This window comes from Heloderma suspectum, chromosome 10, assembly GCF_057233095.1.
Source record: "Heloderma suspectum isolate Gila_16-S chromosome 10, 16-S_ref, whole genome shotgun sequence".
NCBI lineage: Eukaryota > Metazoa > Chordata > Lepidosauria > Squamata > Helodermatidae > Heloderma > Heloderma suspectum.
Genome location: NC_139467.1, coordinates 7,932,564 through 7,952,773, shown reverse-complemented (window position 1 = coordinate 7,952,773; position 20,210 = coordinate 7,932,564). Strand labels below are relative to the sequence as shown.

Here is a 20,210-nt window from a genome sequence, read left to right as displayed (position 1 = left end):
CTTAAAACTGGGAAAGAAACCATGGGAGGCAACTATAGGAGAAACACTGGCAGCTGCAGCAAAGGGCGAAAGAGCACAGAAATACAGACTTGACTGCTCGACTTCCTACTCTTGCCTGTGGCTCCAAGGTGGACACCTAATCAGCCTAAGCCCCAACATGTGAATGCCAAGTTTGAATACATCTCTTTTGAACCACATGGTTGTCCACAGCTCAGCCTGATTTGTTGTTCTTGTTGTTTTGTTTTGGGGAGGAGAGGGGAGAGAGAAGTGTACACCCTCTTAGGTGTTCCAACCACTATGGCTGTGTCAACCACACCCATCTATGTCTGAAAAGGGAGCAGTGTCTTTTTTATTTGTAAACTCATCCATGCTTATTTGTTTTTATGCATTAGTGTTTGTATCTTTTCTCCTTTCTTCCATTTTGTTCAAAATCTTTCTTTTTTGTAAAAAAAAAATCCCCCCCCCCCAACCCCAGACAGTACATACTTAAAATAACTTAAGAAACCTGACAGAATCAATTACATAATTGCCCCTTTTGGCAACTCTGGTGGAGTTGTCCCCCTGCCCCATTCCTTTGGCCTCCCTGCTGGCTTCTGACTTGGGATTTGGTAAAGTGTCCTACATATAGTAGTGGAGTCGGGGGGGGGGGGATAAATCCAATTATCATCATCATTCAGAGATTCAAATTAGCAATTTGTTACAGAATCTAAATATTACACTACCTATGGGCCCCCAATCCAACCCCCTCCCGCTTGCCTGCCTGGCATTTGCTGAACTTTTTTTTTAATGGTGCATGTGAGGAGATGAGCGTATTGTAAATCCAGCCGTAGCTTGTACTTTACAACAACCAAAGCCCATCATATAAACACTTGGATGGATGAAGCCTCTGTAGGACATTCTTGCGGCCCTCCCTACCCCAGGCCCCCACTCTTCCCCCCTTCTGGTATCAGCTCCATTCTATTGGGTCTCTGGGAAGTGGCACCTTGGCTTCCAACCGTTTCCTAGCCAGCAGAAGCTGCTGCAGCTTCAGTCCTTGGCTCTCTTTGTACAGTCTCTACTTGCTTTAGATTTCTGTTATCTGTTCAACGTCCTTGCTCCAAGGCTGCCATTGTGATTGGGGGCAAGGTACGTGTCCGTGCGGTGGACAGGTGAGGAGAAAGGGGAGGAGGAAGAGTTGTAGGAAGAGGAGGGTGTTCGGGTGTTCTGGCCCCCAGCCTGAGGTTGCTGCAAATTCAGGATGCTGTCAATGGCGCTCTGTAGATGCTCATTGAGCGAGTCATCAGGGGGGCTATCACTTGAGAAGCTGGCATTGTCCACGTCGAAAGATTCCGACTTTCTGCGTTTGGCTGGGGGCAGGGCTACCTCCCATGCAAGTTCAGAGGCAGATCCGTGGTCAGGTGGCTCTGTCTTGATCATCCGGTGATAAAACTCATCCTCAACCTCTGCTAATTCCTTCATAAGGCCACTGGTTGAATCATCGGTCTTAGGAGGGGCAGGGCTTTCTTGCATCACTAGGGAACGGGCATCACTCCGGTTGAAAAAGGTATGCTTGGTGTTTTCTTCTGACCTGCCCTTCTCTGCCACAGCTGCAGAAGGACTCTCATGAGTTTTGTGGGAGGTGATGACGCTCCGGGACCCACCATCTTGCTTGATGATGAGGGTGCTTGGCACCACATCGGCTTTCGGAGTGCTCCCTTTCAGGCAGGAGTCAGGGGCTTTATCTGCTACAAAAGCATCCACATTCTCCCGATAAGTCTTGCGGAGAGGAAGCCTGCAGTAGGTCACGATGGGCTTTTTCTCCACTGGAGTTGCAGCGATATGGTCAATTGTCCCATTCATTTGCCCTACCATCGAGGAGGTGGTGGCAGTGGTGGTGGTGGTGGCAATGGCTGAAGCTGACGAGTGCTGGTTAGCAGTTTTGATCACTGTGCACACAGGCGGTGGCGGTGTCTGATGAACCGGGTCCAAGGCAGTGTTGTGAACTACTTTGCTAAGCCCCGCCTCCTGTTTGATCTTCAGCTTCAGTCCAATCCGGCTCCGGGCTTCGTAAGTTTTGATGGGCGGCTTACTCCTGGAGGGCAAGGCATCCTCATCGCCATCCAACGAGGGAGAGGCCTTGGCCCACGTGACGGAGGGAGAGCCTCCGCTGTGCTTGATGACCAGTTTTGTGGGGTTGATCTGGGTTGCCATCTGCACTGGAGGGGCCTTCAGGTTCTCAGAAGCCAGAGTGATGCTGCTGGGCAAAGAGCCCTGAGCCAGAGAAGAAGCGAAACTCTGTGAAGACCGTGAAGACGAGGAGACGTACTCGTCTGCAAGAGAAGAACACACACGGTTATTTTAAAGAAAAACAGGCCAAGAAGATCTTTTCTCATTGACTCAGCGTAACAGACCAATGAGTGGAGGAATGATTGACAGCAGAGGCCAGAATAGAAAGGTGGGTCAGAGGTAGCGTCAGCTGGAAAAAGTCAGTTACAGGGAGAACAAGGATAGTTTGTGGGAGGCCAGAGGGAGGGAGAGAGAAAGAGAAAGAAAGAGAGAGTTAGTTAAGTTGGGTCAGAGAGAGATAGTAAGAGAAATTAAGGGCCAGAGTTAGCTAAGTCAGGAGGTGAGCAGAATCAGAGACATGCTGTGAATCAGAAAAGTTACTGAAAACGCAGGTGTGGTGTTAGGTTTTTAGAAGCATTATTATATTTATCAGTTATTGTTTGTCCTGAATGTTGACCTGACAGAGAGACAGACTATTCTTTTCAATACCTGTGTTCTGGTCTGGGTGGATTTGAAGATTGGCATATCTCACCCCATGTGCTAAGGATAGAAAAAGGAGAGTCCTGCTGCTCTTTATAAATCAATAGGTGGTGGCATCTGGTGTTTTGGGGAGTCCTGGGAAATGTCTGGACTCAATGACCTCTAGAGGCCAATGCCTTTTAAGGGACCCTAGATATGTCACACTTGGGTAACTGTAATCCCCAGGGATATCAACCACAAAATTTAACCCAGGGTGGTCAACTTCTCAATTATCAGAGGCCCTTCTATTTTTGGATATAAACTGGAATAATCCAGCCTCACTGTCAGATAGTCAAGTTCTATAGTAACTCTGGAATCACATCACAGTAAGGGCTACACGGATATATTGTACATGCATCCAGATGATAGGAGGTCACTGACAGAGTGGGGTGGACCTGAGGAACAAATGTGCTTCCTGAAAGATGCCCTCAGGAAAGGGATTGTCAGTCTGACCACAGATTTTCTGGCTTTCCAGAAAATGTCTTTCTATCTCATGCACAAATATTGATATGAAATATGGATGGAGATTAATTGCTTCTTTTCCTTATAAGTCAAACTGTGTTTTCAAAAAACGTTTACTGCACCTTGATTAAAACCTGGTAGTGGGTCACTCCCTAACCATCCTTGCTCTAATTCTTCCTTTTATTATAGTGGCTGCATTTGGATGATAATATCTCCATTTAATAATACAAAGGAGCCTTTTGTCCACTCATGCAGCCTCTTCTCTCTTCATTGCACACATGAATGAAGTGCAAATGTCACCAATTAACCATAGTTTCCTATTTCATCCGAACAGGGAAACTATGCTTACCGCCTTTAGAACAAGCCTAGATTTTCTCCCAACCTCCAACCATGGTTTAAGATCCTGGCTTGTCCTGAAACTGATAACCATAATTTCCCAGTTCAGACAAGATAGGTAACTATGGTTAATTGGAGACTTCTACTTTCCACTGAAGTGAGCCATGGAAGGAGAGAAGGGGCTGCATGTGCAGGTGAAAGCCTCCTTCATATCTCAGCTTATTAAGTGAAGATATGATTGTCCAAACACAATCCACATTCTGAATGTTAAATCAGATCTTCCTAAGATAACTCTTTCCTAACCCCTACACTTCATTTCCTCGGTTCTTGACAGTGCTTCACCTCTGAGATAAGAAGCACTTCAGGACAAGCCTGTCAGTCTTGTCAGACTTCAGTCTGTTTCCCGCCTCCCAGCAGTCTGTTTCCCGCCTCCCAGCTGAGCAGAGCAGAGCAGAGCAAGCTGCTCCAGCTGGTCCAGGGACTACAGAAGCAGGCAAGCTCCCAGAGAGCGAGCGAACAGAGCGAGCGAACAGGGGGAGCAAACAGGAGTTGGCCAGGGGAGTTGCAGTGGTTGAAGAGACAAAGGAGACAAAGGAGACAGAGGCTAAGAGGTAAGTGGGTTGCAGGAAGCCCAGGGCGCTGCCCTTTATCCTTCTGACTGGCTGTGAGCTCACCAGGAGCTTCTGAGAGCTCCAACTGAATTGGAGGGGTGTGGCCTGAGTACTCCCAGCAGCTGACTGGGCGGGAAGCTTCAGTCTGTTTCCCGCCTCCCAGCTGAGCAGAGCAGAGCAGAGCAAGCTGCTCCAGCTGGTCCAGGGACTACAGAAGCAGGCAAGCTCCCAGAGAGCGAGCGAACAGAGCGAGCGAACAGGGGGAGCAAACAGGAGTTGGCCAGGGGAGTTGCAGTGGTTGAAGAGACAAAGGAGACAAAGGAGACAGAGGCTAAGAGGTAAGTGGGTTGCAGGAAGCCCAGGGCGCTGCCCTTTATCCTTCTGACTGGCTGTGAGCTCACCAGGAGCTTCTGAGAGCTCCAACTGAATTGGAGGGGTGTGGCCTGAGTACTCCCAGCAGCTGACTGGGCGGGAAGCTTCAGTCTGTTTCCCGCCTCCCAGCTGAGCAGAGCAGAGCAGAGCAAGCTGCTCCAGCTGGTCCAGGGACTACAGAAGCAGGCAAGCTCCCAGAGAGCGAGCGAACAGAGCGAGCGAACAGGGGGAGCAAACAGGAGTTGGCCAGGGGAGTTCGGCAGGGGAGGTGAAGGGGGAGGCCCCTAACATTTTTTTTTTATTTTTTTATTTTTTATTTTTTTTTACTAACTTTTTTTCATTTATTTGTCTTGTAACACACACTTCCACACCAGTGGGACTCTGCTTTTAACCTCTACTGAGTAGAGGAGCAGGCACAGGCTAGTCTAGAACAATCACAAAGCTAGACACAAAAAGGGAGAAGAGGCTATGGAAGGACAAGACTCTCCAGTGGTGGTGACCTGCAAGGTGTGTGCAATGTTTGTTTTCTTGCCTGAGAACAACATGGCCTACACCTGCAACAAGTGCAAGTTGATCACGCTGCTGGAGGAAAAAGTAAGTGGACTGGAGCGGCGACTGTCAACCCTCCGGGGAATAAGAGAACACGAAGAGTTCTTGGACAGAATGGGGGAACTACAGCAGCAAAGGGCAGACCAGAAGCTTGAAGAGCAACAGCAAGATGAGGCAGTGGGAAATGCTGAGGTGAAGAAAAATGGAGTAGAGGATACTCCTTGGAAAACGGTGACAGTTAGGAGAAGAAGAACTAGACGCCACTCTGCACCAGTGGAAGCGGTGGAGCTGTGGAACCGATTCCAGGTACTTGCAGATGAGACTGGAGGACAGCCTGCAGAGGAAGAATCACAGGGGAACCTGCATGAGAGTGAGCAAGAGGCTGAAGGTCAGTCAAACAGAGGCGATGAAACCCAGGCCTACAAGAAGAAGAAGAGAAGAGTGGTAGTAGTGGGAGACTCCTTGCTGCGTGGGATCGAGACCCAAGTATGTCGCGAAGACCCGTGGACTCGCCAGGTATGTTGTCTCCCGGGAGGACAGATTAGAGACGTGACTGAAAGGTTGCCTGCACTCATAAAGCCCACTGACAGGTATCCCTTTCTTCTCATCCATGTGGGAACAAATGATACCGCCAAGCGGAGCTACGAAGAGATCACGTCAGACTTTGAAGCTTTGGGAAGGAAACTCAAGAACTTTGGGGCCCAGATAGTTTTCTCATCCATCCTTCCAGTAGTTAGAAGAGGGATAGAAAGGGAACGAAAAATACTCCGGGTGAATGACTGGCTACGAAGGTGGTGCCGACGAGAGAGATTTGGATTCTGGGACCACGGGCTATACTTCCTGGAAGATGGGCTGTTGGCTAGGGATGGGTTGCACCTCACAAAGGCTGGGAAGAATGTGTTTGGCCACAGCATGAAGAACTTCATCAGGAGGGCTTTAAACTGAATCCTACGGGGAAGGGAGATGTAATGTTGGGGGTAACAATGGACGTAGGCGCATGCACTGCAATGGAGAGAACAGCGCTGATAGCGCCCAATAATAGTCTTCAGACACATGTAGGAAGAAAGCCAGACTATGAAGCACATGGTCTTCGATGTCTATATACTAATGCCCAGAGTATGGGAAACAAACAGAACGAACTTGAACTCTTAATACAGGAGGGAAATTATGACTTGATAGGTATAACTGAGACTTGGTGGGATGACTCTCATGACTGGAATACAGCAGTTGAAGGATATAACTTGTTCAAAAAGAACAGGAGGAACAGAAAGGGAGGCGGGGTTGCACTGTATGTGAAAAATACATATCTCTGCACAGAAATACAGGAGGAGGAGCTTGGTAGCCCCATCGAGAGCATCTGGGTTGAAATAAATGGAGCAAAGAATAAAAGGAACCTGGTGGTCGGAGTCTACTACCGGCCACCCAATCAAGGAGAAGCCAAGGATGAAACTTTTGAAAAGCAAATAGCCAATGTTTTAAGGAAGCATGATGTAGTAGTAATGGGGGACTTCAATTTCCCCGATATTTGTTGGGAGACAAATTCTGCAAAACATGGCCCCTCCAGGAAATTCCTGACTTGTGTGGCGGATAACTTCCTCCTACAGAAAGTAGAGGAAGGAACTAGAGGATCGGCTATCCTTGACTTGATCCTAACCAACAGAGATGACTTAGTGGATAAAGTAGCAGTTACAGGAACTCTGGGGGAAAGCGACCATGTTGTACTTGAGTTCTTGGTTCTAAGGGAAGCAAAAGCCGAGTGTACTCAAACGCGTACCCTGGATTTTAGGAAAGCTGATTTTAATAAACTCAGAACAATGATCAGTAAGGTCCCATGGCAAGCAATGCTAGCGAGAAAAGGAGTCCAAGATGGGTGGGAACTTTTAAAAAAGGAAATTCTCAAGGCACAATCACAAACAATTCCAACAAGAAGAAAAGGTGGAAGACAACAGAAGAAGCCAATGTGGCTTCACAAAAAGCTTAGGGATGACCTGAAAACAAAAAAGGACACATATAGGAAGTGGAAAGAAGGCCAAGTAACAAAGGAAGAGTACAGGCAGGTAGCACAGAATTGCAGGGATGGCGTCAGGAAGGCTAAAGCGGAGAACGAGGTGAGGTTAGCGAGGGATGCTAAAAACAACAAAAAGGCTTTCTTCAGCTACGTGCATAGTAAAAGGCAGAGGAAAGAAATGGTTGTTCAGCTATTAAATAAGGATGGCAAAATGATAACAGATGACAAAGAAAAGGCAGAGGTGCTCAATTCCTACTTTGGCTCAGTCTTCTCCCAAAAGAGGGTCTATGACCCCCCTGGCAAAGGCGAAGTACAGGCTGAAGGGGCAGGATTGCAGCTTGAGATCGACAGGCATATGGTCAAGGAACACCTCATTACTTTGAATGAGTTCAAATCTCCAGGGCCAGATGAACTGCATCCTAGAGTCATAAAGGAACTGGCAGAAGAGCTCTCAGAACCGCTGTCTATTCTCTTTGAGAAATCATGGAGGACCGGGGAAGTGCCAGATGACTGGAGGAGGGCTAACGTTGTCCCTATCTTCAAAAAGGGTAAAAAGGAGGAACCTGGGAACTACAGACCAGTCAGTCTGACATCAATCCCTGGGAAAATTCTGGAGCAGATCATAAAGCAATCCATCTGGAAGCACCTTGACAACAATGCAGTGATTACTCGAAGCCAACATGGATTTGTCAAAAACAAGTCCTGCCAGACAAATCTGATCTCATTTTTTGATCAAGTCACCTCCCTTGTAGACCGTGGGAATGCTGTAGACATCATATACCTCGACTTCAGCAAAGCTTTCGACAAAGTGCCCCATGATATCCTGATGAGCAAACTAGCTCGAAGTGGGCTAGATGAAACAACGATCATGTGGATCCACAGTTGGCTACAGAATCGGACTCAAAGAGTGCTTATCAATGGGACCTTCTCAAGCTGGGGAGAGGTAACGAGTGGGGTACCGCAGGGCTCAGTCCTGGGCCCAGTGCTCTTCAATATTTTTATTAATGACTTGGAGGAGGAGGTGCAGGGAATGCTGATCAAATTTGCAGATGACACAAAATTGGGAGGGATAGCTAATACTTTGGAAGACAGAAACAAAATTCAAAGTGATCTGGATAGACTGGAGTGCTGGGCAGAAAACAACAGAATGGCATTTAATAGGGACAAATGCCAAGTTCTGCACCTAGGAAAAAGAAACCAAATGCACAGTTACAAGATGGGGGATACGTGGCTCAACCACACTACGAGCGAGAAGGATCTTGGAATTGTCGTCGATCACAAGCTGAATATGAGCCAACAATGTGATGTGGCTGCAAAAAAGGCAAATGCTATTTTGGGCTGCATTCATAGAAGCATCGCTTCCAAATCCCGGGAAGTACTAGTTCCCCTCTACTCAGCACTGGTTAGGCCTCATCTGGAGTACTGTGTCCAGTTCTGGGCACCACACTTTAAGAAGGATGCAGACAAGCTGGAGAGGGTTCAAAGGAGGGCAACAAAGATGATCAGGGGACTGGAAACAAAGCCCTATGAAGAGAGACTGAAAGAACTGGGCATGTTTAGCCTTGAGAAGAGAAGACTGAGGGGAGATATGATAGCGCTCTTCAAGTACTTGAAAGGTTGTCACAGAGAAGAAGGCCAGGATCTCTTCTTGATTATCCCAGAGTGCAGGACACGGAATAATGGGCTCAAGTTACAGGAAGCCAGATTCCGACTGAACATCAGGAAAAACTTCCTGAGTGTCAGAGCAATACGGCAATGGAACCAATTACCTGGGGAGGTGGTGGGCTCTCCCACACTGGAGGCCTTCAAGACGAGGCTGGACAGCCATTTGTCAGGGATGCTCTGACTTGGATTCCTGCATTGAGCAGGGGGTTGGACTCGATGGCCTTGTAGGCCCCTTCCAACCCTACTATTCTATGATTCTATGATTCTAAGCCTGCCTGGGAGTGAGCCCTCTGCCCTGGAGGTCCTTACGTTTATCATGTGAGATGTAGAGAATGGTTGTGGTTACTCATTGGTGAGAGGAAAGCACTTGGCACATGTTAAAAGCACTCTCTGGTTTATAACTACTTCATATTTTGAAGGGTGTAACTAAAGTTTATAAGAATGGGCTTGTGTGGGCGGGTGTGACACACTTTGGTATAAGTAAGCTACAGAAAGAATGGAAACAAATCCCCCCCTTACCTGGCTTCTCCTTTGCCAGCTGTTTATCAAGAGTTAAGGTGGTTTTTTCTTCCTGTATGAACATCCGATCGATCATCACCATTTCTGCTGAAGGACTGACTCTCTGCCAAGGGAGAACAGAATATCTATGAGTGGCAGGGAGGAGATAAACCGTTGTGCACTCTGCACTTAAGAAGGACCAACAGAAACCGCTTAACACCCCTCTCCTAATCCATATGTTGCTTGTAACCTCCTTCCATTCCTCACTGTTGAAAGACTGTAGGGTCCTCAGGCCAGGAACCCGACTTAGTTTATTAAACTTCTAAAAACTCTTTAAACTCTACATTCTTTGAACTCTGCAGACTGAAAAGAATGTGGTAAGGACAAATGAAATCTTATATTAACTGATAAAAAGCTGGAGAGGGATGCTGATACATTAATTATGTTGCAATAAAAATGTCAGTTCCTCATTTGTCTTTATTGAATTGATAGGGACTCAGACAATCTGGTAATCCAATTTAACCTATTGTACAGGGCTCCTAATTTTCCACAGATGTATGTGAATGGAATCCCATGATAATTTGAAATTACAGAAGTATTGTCCACAAAAGTCTCTAAGGGCCAGTTTGCACATAACGGCAGCACATCGTGGGTTAGTTAATTCATGGTTTGCTGGGCTGCGTGCCCAATTGGAGGTTGGGAGCATGATGTGTGAAGCCAGACTGCTGGGTTGTTTAGCCCCTGAACAAGCCAGCAGTTAACCCAACAAGGAATACATCATACTCACAACCACTGACCAGGTCGATCAGAGGTTGTTTACAGAAAGTGGAAGCAGCTCACGTGCAGCACGTGTCCATACAAATTGTGGGTTAAATAACCTACAATTTACCACCATTACGTGTGAACTAAGTCTAAGTGTTCAAAGACCAGTGTGTCTTTGCCCTTCATAGCCTCTGTCTCTCCCTTGATGCTACCAGTCATTTGATCCTGATTCCTCTACTGCCCTGCTGTCCCTCAACCTCTCCATTCCTCCTTCTGTTTCCACCAGCTCAGTCTTGCAAAAGCATACCTCCTAATCAAAATTCTGCAAAATCTCAAATATTGTTCCAAAAAATGAATACAAATTGAATATGTATTTGTAAAGAGAGCACATTGGCATCATGTATTGATTTACGTTTACTCATTCTAGGCACAGAACTTCGGTTTCTTTAAAACAAAAGAAAGAGATGTTGATGATGTATGAACAGTCCTGCCCATTCTTCTATCTCCAAAAAATCCCTTCTACCTCATGTTGATTTCTAATCAAAGTTACACACAAATCCCAGACTGTACCATACTATTGTGACAGGTCATCCCAAACACAGCCAAAAAGGTTATTTTCTTCTAGCTTGCCTCTTTGCAACTGAATAAGTCAGCTGAACGTTCAACAGAGGAACAAAGGACAAGATTATATCAGGCTACTTGTTGATAATCTACCTGTTCAAAGAGGAAGATGAAGAGGAAAAATCTTACCCGGGATTCCTCCAAGAGCAGCAGGCGATATTTGTTCAGCATGGCTTGTGTGCGTTTCAACAACTGTGTAGATACCATTTCAAACTCTTCATCTACTAGAAAGGAGTACAATGGGGAGGGAAGGAATGAGAGAAGGAAGGTTAAGTGTTTGCCTCCTAGAAATGGGAAGGAAAGATCTCTGAATTACTGGAAGGTATTTGTAGTGCACTAAGTTTTTTCAAAAGGATATCTCAGAGCACCTTAAAGATTGACAAATTTATTCTGGCTTGAATTTTCATAGGCAAGGACCTTTTTATCAAATGCATGATGTAGTCTAGAAACTTTAGTATGTACATATGTGATGCTGTGTATATTTACACACTTAACACACACACACACACACACACACAGACCAATGATACAAACAGCTACATACAGTGTGGCCAAAAAGATGAAAAAATAAAAATGCAAGAGGGTAACAATAGGTGTATCCCAACCCTATGTAGAAGACAGAGGATTTCAGGATTCAAATGGAATAGGTGTTCTTCCTCACTCCCACTGCAGTCACAGGGCACAGAGGGCACCTAATTCACAGCAGTCACTGTCCAACCAGCATAGTACTGACACCTCAAAGGCGACAATTACTTTTTGAGGTGAGAAAACCAATTCTGATTTAGCCACATATCAAGCTTCCTTGTGAATTCTAACACCAATGTACATGAAGTGCTTTGGGCACTAAGGAACATGACTAGCAGCAGCAGCAGGGATACGGAGCAGCAGAATTCGACAGCCTGGGAGTTGACATCGGCATAACTAATGGACAAGCTGTGGAAAGTAAAGGCAATCCATCCACTTGAATCTGATGTGGTAGATTCTCAGATAAACTCACCTTTTCGATAGTCATGGGGAGAAGGCAGGGTTCCCTGGTAGACATGGTATGGCAGGAGCCTCTGTAAGGCATCTTCAAATGACCTAAATGAGGTTTTGTAATCAGGATGCAGCACTGCTCCCTGGTGTTTATGTAGCTGTTCCAAGAAACTAAAGGTAGCAGCAGAAAAAATGCAAGTGAGTTTTATCCTAGGGGACTTGTTATACCAGAAATTGTTATACTATACCAAAACAGAAGATAATTGTCTCCCATCCCATCCCATCCCACTTATTTCAGCCCCAACTACGCTGGGTGCAACAAACCTCTTGAATTACATTTAAGGTTTACCACTTGGCAGTGAACATAAGAAGAGCCATACAGGATCAGGCCAAGGGTCCATCTCATCTAGCATTCTTTTCAAACACTGACCAATCAGCTGCCCATGGAAACTCACAAGTAGGGCATGACTAGTGTACATAGGCATACTGCCTCTGACAATGGAGGCAGCATACAGCCATCAGGACTACTAGCCAGCCTTCTCCATGGATCTGTCTAACCCGCTTTTAAAGCCAGCCAAATTGGTGGCCATCGCTATGTCTTGTGGTAGCGAATTCCATAGTTTGACTATGTGCTGTGTGAAGATGGTCTTCCTTTCATCTGTCCTTAATCTCCCACCAGTCAGCTTCATCCGTGTTATATATTATGTTTTGAGGGGGAACTGACCTACAGGAGAGGGGGAAATTATTTTATGTTTGAATTTAATATGTATAAGCAGTAGTGTCTGGAAAAAGCACGTTCTCCATCAGGCCTATTATCAGTACCTTCTATGTCTGAGTTCTGATGTGGAGAGGAGTTTCTAGTATGAACCCGGGTTCAAATTAAGAACTTCATTGTTGCCACGGGTTGGGGCACCCGAATATATCCCTGTAGGTTGTGCCTGCAATTCTCACACTAGATGGCAGCCTTTACTTCACAGAGATCCAGTTAAGGTAACTGGTGATGGGTCCAAGCCTCATGTGGCTATTCAAACTGAAGCCTCCCCAATCCAAGACTAACACTGGATCCTCTACATCACATTGTCCCCAAACATTTGGATCTTACAATCTACATCTTCCTTTTTTCATGCCACATGCCATGAGAAATTGGCACCCCCTATCCATGAGAAATCTAAAAGGGCTGCTTTGTTTATGTTGTTATGACTCCATGTTCATTGGATTCCTCCAGCACAGACTTACCAAGCTTCCTTGCTGGGCTGCAGCATAGGAGGCGGCTTTTTCAGGCTTCCAAGCTTGCTGTCATACTGGTGAGGAAAGGAAACATAAGAACAAAGAGGCAATAAGTGTATTGGAGACCACACAGAAAAGCACCACTGTGGGTCAGGGTGAACAGAGATAAACACATGGGCTGGCTTTGGAGAGTTCAGATGAATGCAGAGATGTGTTTAATGAGGCAAATGAGAAGATGGCACTAATAAAGGATTTTCCAACACAGCTAGGTGGCAAGGCCCAGCTTCAGTACTGCAGTGGACCTTGTAGGTTATAGTCAGGATTTGATTGGAAGTAGCCTCGAAGGGTATGGGCCTATTCAGCCTCTGGAATGTCAGAGTCTGTGTGAGCTTATCTCTGTACGTGTTCTCAGAGCCGAGCCAGGGGGAGTCACCCAACTCCCTGTCCACTGCTGGTCTGGCCTTGGCAGGCAGGGAGGCTGGAAGCTGTCCATGAGAACCTGACCAGGGCCGGGGGGGGGGGGGGGGGTTGCAGAAGGGTTGCCCAGGTTGAAGCATCACTGCTGGAGGGCTGAGCAGTGATGCCCTGTTTACACAGGGGCCTTGGTGAAAGGCTAAAGGCCCATGTCTCTCAAGGGATCTGGAAGGGGTGTCCTACAGTCACACCTTCCCTTTTAAGCTGATGCAAAGGCGAAGTGCCTTTGCTAGGAACATCTCATCTTCATTGCCTGAAGCCTTCTCTGTTTGGATCCATCATCATCTGGGCTTTTGGAGGCACTCTGCACATGGACTGGAAGTTTGGATTGTTAAGGACTTGCCATGAAAAGTACTGTGAGGCTTTTCCTAGACTTGAACTCTCATTGCTGTGGATTGTGTGTCTGTGTTTGTGGTCAGCTCAGTGTACGGCAGGCTGGGTTTGATATACGACTTTTGGACTTCCCTCTGCCAGAACTCATGCAGCATGGAGTTACCAATGCGAAAGCAGTGGTCTGGAACTCCTTGCGTATGTGGGCATGCCCTTCCCTGGATCTTGATGGGCCTTGGAGTGGGTTGTTTAGGCCTTTCAAGAAGTTATCCCTTGACTGCCTGATGGGTTCATTCCAGGAATCATTCCCTTTCCATGTCTGGGGTTGGAACCCCATGAAAGGTTTGTCTGGGTTAGGTACCCAGGAATCCAGAGTCCCTTCCCTTGTGTTCAGAACGGTGGAGATGGCAATGGAGAAACCACGTTGATGAGGATCTCAGTCACGGTAGTAGTGTTTAGCTTTGGACTGTTCTGGAATTACATAGAGCCTATAGCTACTGACCATCAGCTATATGATTTTTGAAGAGTGTAACCATTAAGCTTTTGCCGTGGGATTCCCTGCAATAAAGAAATCTCACTGATTTGGGTGCCTGGTGTCAGGTTGCCTGAGCATGTGCGCTGGGGGGATTGGGAAACCCGACACTAGGATTATTAAGAGGAACAGTATTTTGAGATATGCTTGTGAAATAAACTGGCACCACCAAGTAGATATCTGGTGGCCATGCAAGAAAATTAAAGTTCTGATACTGACAGAAAGTGATGGAGGTGATAGGAATTCTGCTAGGATATTCCATTTCATAGAATCATGGAACCTGGAGACAAATTGGAACAGGTCCAGAGAAGGGCAATGAAGATGGTTGTGGTATGGAAAACAACTCCTATGAGGAAAAGCTTGAAGAAAGTGGGTATGTTTAGCCTGGTGAAGAGGAAACTGAGGGCAGGGGAGATGGTAGCACCCTTCAAAGACCTGAAGGGATGTCATACAAAAGAGGGCAAAGGTTCTGGAAATGTTTTCTATACTGGCTGGATTACTATTTTAATGTAATGAATTGTATGAATTATATTATAATGGCAATTGTGAACATCAGGCCTCTAGAGAATTATCATTGTGATTATATTTATTGTATAATAAAGGATCTTCATATCCTCTATCCTGCTTGGAGGCAGTCATGGGTTGGTTGTGGGATAAGTAGCTGAAGGTTAAGGGAGACAAGACAAAGGGACTGCTGGTCAGTAGAACTGCTGATCCAGGAATAGGGATTCAGCTTGTGCTGGATGGGGTAGCGCTTCCCTTGAAAAAAAAATCTCTTCAATCTCTCTTGCATGTCCCAATGACCCCTGAAAACCATCTGTTGGGACCAAAGGCAGGACCTTTTCAGTACTGCGTCTAGACTTTGGAACTCCCTCCCCAGGTGCTAGATCTTTAATAATGGCCTTTCACAGCATTGTAAAGACCTTCCCTTTTAAGGAAGTGCTTAAATTCTGTTGAAAATGGTTTTAATCATTTTACTAGGTGCCTTTCGATTACTGTTTTAATTGTTTGATGGAATGGACTCTAGTCCTCAAAGGTTTATGTCATAGTAATAAATGTGTTAGTTTAAGGTGCCACAAGAGACTTGGTTTTGCTGCAACAGATTAACAGGGCTACCCCTCTGGGAATAGTTTTAACCTCTGCTGCTTTTAATTTTTGTAGGCTTTTTAAAATGGTATTCTAGTTCTTGTTGTATTATTTTAATTGACTGAAAAGACATCTTGATGTTTTTAAGGAAAGTTGGGATAAAAATGTTCTAGATAATAAACAAACATAAATATAAAGAATGTATTATATGCTATGTATACACTGTACTCTTTTGCTTTTAAAGAATTAAAAAATAAATACAATGACGCCAGCAAAAAAAGCCTGTATCAGGCCAAAAAGGAAAAATCTGCCGAAGAATTATTTAATTACATGAATAAAAGCTGCATATTAATGTAGACCCTTACCTGCTGTGGAATTTGGGCAGGTGTTGAAGGCATGAGTTGTGGCAAGCCCTTTCCAACTACCTGGAGCTGCAATGGACCTTTCCCAAGATTCAGGCCTGACACAGAGCTAATGACTCCAGGCTTAGTCTGCCAAAGAAGCAACAAGGCAGCTTTACGCCAGTTGGATTGGAATGAATTAAAACGAAATACACAAAGGAAGTTACCAGTAACACAGACAGCAGGAAATGGAATGTTAAGGCATTGCCAGCACCTGTGGAGATGGGGCGATATGTGAATTCTTTGGTGTTGCATTTGTAAAGCCTTACCTATATGGATCATTTTAAAAGAGCTGTGTTAATTTAAACTAGCTTGATTAAAGCAATATAAACCCCTGGGCGTGGAGATGTTCACTTCAGCTTAGCTTCATAAATCAAGAATAAATTTATGACAACCCAGAAAAGAACTACATGTAAAGTAATATACTACTGCAAGTAGAAATTAATCAGGCTGATGGTACATCTGACTGGTGATGGGCAGTAGTTAAAGGAGCAATCCTATATTGATGATCTGCTGGCTGAGTAGCTGTAGTATAAGGGTGCTCCTCCCTGGTGCTTTCCACATCTCTGCCCCATTACAGCCATTCCATCGGCATATCTTTATTGGTGGAATGGCTCTGCTGGAGGATTGTTCTGCGAATGCATCTGTGTGGTTGCTGTCGCCCTGCTATGCCAGCAGAATGCCAGACATGTGGGCAAAAAAATCTGCCACCAGGATCATTCCGCTGGCGAAGATACACCAGTGGAATGGCTGAAACAGGGCAGAGACATGGACAGCATAGGGGAGGAGCTCACTTATGCCAAATCCTATATCCCTTCAATCCACAGATGTGCCCCCATCAATGGTGCAACTTTACACCAACCCTGGACCTGTTGTAGGGAATTTCCCTCCCACTGATTTCAACTGTAGAGTGGGGGAAATTAAAAATTCACCATCCCTGCATCAATGACCACCCAGCCCATAATCACAACGAAGCACAGAATACGGTGTAACTCAGCACTGAATCACAGCACACCAGCAGCAGAACATATATCCCATACAGGGAGACCATAACTGAGATGACAGAGGACACAGCATCTCTCTGGCCTCATGTCATGCACACTTAGAGCTCACAATGGGGAACTCTATGGAGAAAGGGCAGTTCGCACAAACAGGGGGCACTTTTTGTACAAAACAGCCTGTCTCCAGAATATAATGGGAACTTGAGCACACTGCTAACACTTTCTTGCGTAGAACCTTAGCAAGTACCTCATCTTGGGACTGCAGCCACAAAGATGCAACAGCAACCCCAACTCCCAAAAACTGGGGGAGGCCAGGACAGAGCACCTCATACAGGTAAGCAAAGGATGGGGGAACACATGCTGTAATGTTGCTGAAACTATCTTCTGCATCTCCCCCCACCCCACACACAACTTTTTTGCCCCATGAGAACACTCTGTTTTGTCTGAATTGTCTTGCTCTAACACTGCCTTGATTTTCTCCCCAAAAGTGGGAAGCAGCATTTCCCACTCACAGGCAAGCTCTCCCTTCGGAAAGGCAAGGCACTCCAGCCACTGCCACTGCTGGCCAAATACTCATGACCTGAATCCATAGAGAAGGACAATGTTTTATGACAACCCCAAAGGGGAAAGTATGTTCACAGTAACTGAAGTCTCCCAAGGGGAGAAGCTGAGGAACGAGCACTGGTAGAAAGGACACTCAAGTGGCACTGCGCACTCTTCTTTTACTCCCTCACATCACCTACTGCGCATAGTTCAGGTCCAGAGACTACATAAATGATTTTTTTACTTAGCTGAATAGTAGTTACAACTGCTTTATAACTACTTTTATCCATTATCAGGCACATAATGTTCTACCTGCATCCAAGTGACCACAAATAGAACCCTTCTTCACATCTTGCTGCTCAACCCAGTGAGGCCAGGGACTGAGGAGGGTGAGGCCAGCGCACACAGTGTTTTTGGGGATATGTCCAGCATGCATAGTCCCGTGTTCCTTACATGTGTTAATGTATCCCATTAGGATATGTAAATATCTGTACAGGGCTTAGTCCATAAAAGTATATGTGGCCCTGTACACTTTTAACAAACTAATTTTCTAAGGGCCAATTTGTAAAGCATATAGATCAGAACTATAAGGTGACTACGGAAAAATGGCATGTATCCACTTTACAAATCATGTGCAAACACCAAAAAGCTGCATCACATGTTGAGAACAGAATGGTTACTTTGTTTCACTCTATTCTCTGTCCCTGCAGTATAAATAAATTGGTTAAGTACATTAATTCCCTCAGGAAGATGAAAAGCTTCCACTCCCTCCCCAATGGCTTAATTCATATTATTAGGGGTACCTAATTGTTCTCTTTGCGCCTTAAGAGGTCATAGTATTTCTGAAGTATACAAAAGGTATCTTCCTGCTAGCTCTGAAATGTAGCTGCCCCATCCCCAAAGATAGATTTCACACATGCAGTTTTGAGGTGGTACAGTCCCTGCATGACGACTGTACCACCCTCAAAGAGGTATGTATGTATACATGTTCTGGCCACAACAGTGATGGCTTAGAGTTCATCTGTCAACAATAAACCTTTTGGGTGGGATAATGTTGCTTCTACATTCAGTACAGCGCTTCAGCAGGATGCATATCGTTGGTGCTAAAAATATTTGACAATAACAGCATGGATACATTTTGCTGCAAAGAATCATTAGCCAGCTGTAACAACCATACCTGAACTGGCTGCTGTATGGCAAGAGGAACTGAAGATTTTCCTTGCCCCGTGGTTGCTTTCCCTCCAGAAATGGTTGTAGAGCTGCTGGAAAACGTTTTGCTCTCTGTAGGAGCTGCAGCAGCAATAGCTAGAGAATTTGGGTGGACACACACAAATAAATAAGATTTCAGAATGAGACATAAAAACATTCAAGTTCTTAAGAAAGGGATACAGATTCCAGACTTGATTATTACATATCTCTTTGGGAGTGTCAGTGGGCTAAAAAGGGCAGGAAGCAGGTTTATCCTCTTCCTCCTCCCATGTCTGCTGTTGTGTGTGGGATCTGGTTGCCACCGCCACCTCATTCTTTACTTCACACAATTGCAACTTGGAGCCACACAGAGAAGGGCAAGTTCCCAAGTCAGAGGCTATGGTTTCTAGGGAGGCTTGAGGCCTGCCCCCTCTCAACTAACCATTGCTTGGAAGAAGGGCAAGTGTGGAGGGAAGACACCAGAGCACATCAGCAAGAACAGGATCTCTCCTCTCATTAGCACATGCAAGTCTCTCTTTCTGACTCCTTCCAAGCTGGCTTCTAGAAAAATCTGTCTGGCTCCTAAGCTTGCTGTTTTGTTTTTTTGAACCCCTCATAATGCCCATGTTATTTCCGAGCATGTAACTGTGAAGCACTTACTGTAAGAAGGCAGCAACCTTTTATGGAAACTAAAAATCCTGGAAGGTTTGTGCAGTAAAACACTACCGAGCCCCCATATCACTCTCTGGAGACTACAGTGGCTCCTGACATTTTGTAAGCTGGCTATCCCTGCTCTTGACTCTAACGCCAGCTGTTTGATTGCTCTACCAGTTAAGTGCAGAAAGCAAAGACTCTTGGCCCTTCCATTGCAAGGGATTGGGAGAAGGCCATTATTCATACTGGAGTTCGGCCAGGCCACAAGGGCTAACATTCCTGCTCTCAAAAAACATGCCAAGGAATCTTTAACAAGCACAATGGGGGAGTGGGGGGGAGCTAAATGTTTTAATCTTATGTGGAATGGTAGTGGGACTCACTGCAGGGAAAGTTAAGGGCAATTGAATTGGGGGGGAATCATGTTGTATGTCAGCTCATTTTTTATTTTTCAATCAAAGTGGAGAAAACAATGGTGGCCTTCTTCCCCTGGCCATGGCAAGCAGGCGTGTTCACCTTTGGCAATGCCACAGAGGCAAATTCCCCATAGAATCTGGATTTTGGGGGTGGGGGGTAGGGTTGGGCAGATTCTTGCTTTCCTTCTTTTTTAAAAGCAAGTTTCTAGTGTTCATGCTTTTGGAGATAAGGCATCAACATCTAAAAAGCCCACAAACATTTAAATATTAGTTTCAGAAAAAAACATGCAAGTGGAGCAAAATCTATGCAAACTTTCATGAGGAATGTTAATGATTTGAATCATTCTTTTTGAGAGCAAAATATATATAAAATGAATACAGAGAAAACTCTCTGGAAAAGACCCTGATGCTGGGAAAGATTGAAGGTAAAAGGAGAAGGGGACAGCAGAGGATGAGATGGCTAAATAGCATCACCGATGCAATGAATATGAACTTGAGCACGCTCTGGGAGAGAGTGCAGGACAGGAAGGCCTGGCGTGCTATGGTCCATGGGGTCACGAAGAGTCAGACACGACTGAATGACTGAACAACAACAACAACAATCAGCAATCTTCAGTGTAGGTTATTTCAGTGTTTGGGTAGCGATCAGGACACTTATTAGCAATGCTCTTTCCCCACCTCCTTTTCTCATTGTACAAGCTCACAGAATTTGGTGACA

At 45.5% G+C, this 20,210-nt stretch overlaps 1 protein-coding gene across 8 annotated transcripts in view; it reads right to left on the bottom strand.

Annotated features, from left to right (window-relative positions):
* Positions 1 to 330: 330 nt before the first annotated feature.
* The window catches only part of BICRA (BRD4 interacting chromatin remodeling complex associated protein), a 113,832-nt gene continuing 93,952 nt past the window's right edge, over positions 331 to 20,210 (bottom strand). For 6 of the 8 annotated variants that reach the window (XM_084814921.1, XM_084814919.1, XM_084814925.1 and 3 more), the window contains 7 exons: positions 18,415 to 18,542; positions 15,658 to 15,783; positions 12,880 to 12,944; positions 11,666 to 11,814; positions 10,798 to 10,892; positions 9,307 to 9,409; positions 331 to 2,309 (listed from right to left, as the gene is read on the bottom strand). In XM_084814921.1, coding sequence (XP_084671047.1) covers positions 1,075 to 2,309; positions 9,307 to 9,409; positions 10,798 to 10,892; positions 11,666 to 11,814; positions 12,880 to 12,944; positions 15,658 to 15,783; positions 18,415 to 18,542 — 1,901 coding nt within the window. In that variant the 3' untranslated portion in view covers positions 331 to 1,074. The remainder of the gene's footprint in view (positions 2,310 to 9,306; positions 9,410 to 10,797; positions 10,893 to 11,665; positions 11,815 to 12,879; positions 12,945 to 15,657; positions 15,784 to 18,414; positions 18,543 to 20,210) is intronic. The other 2 variants (XM_084814924.1, XM_084814920.1) reach the window with 1 other exon arrangement.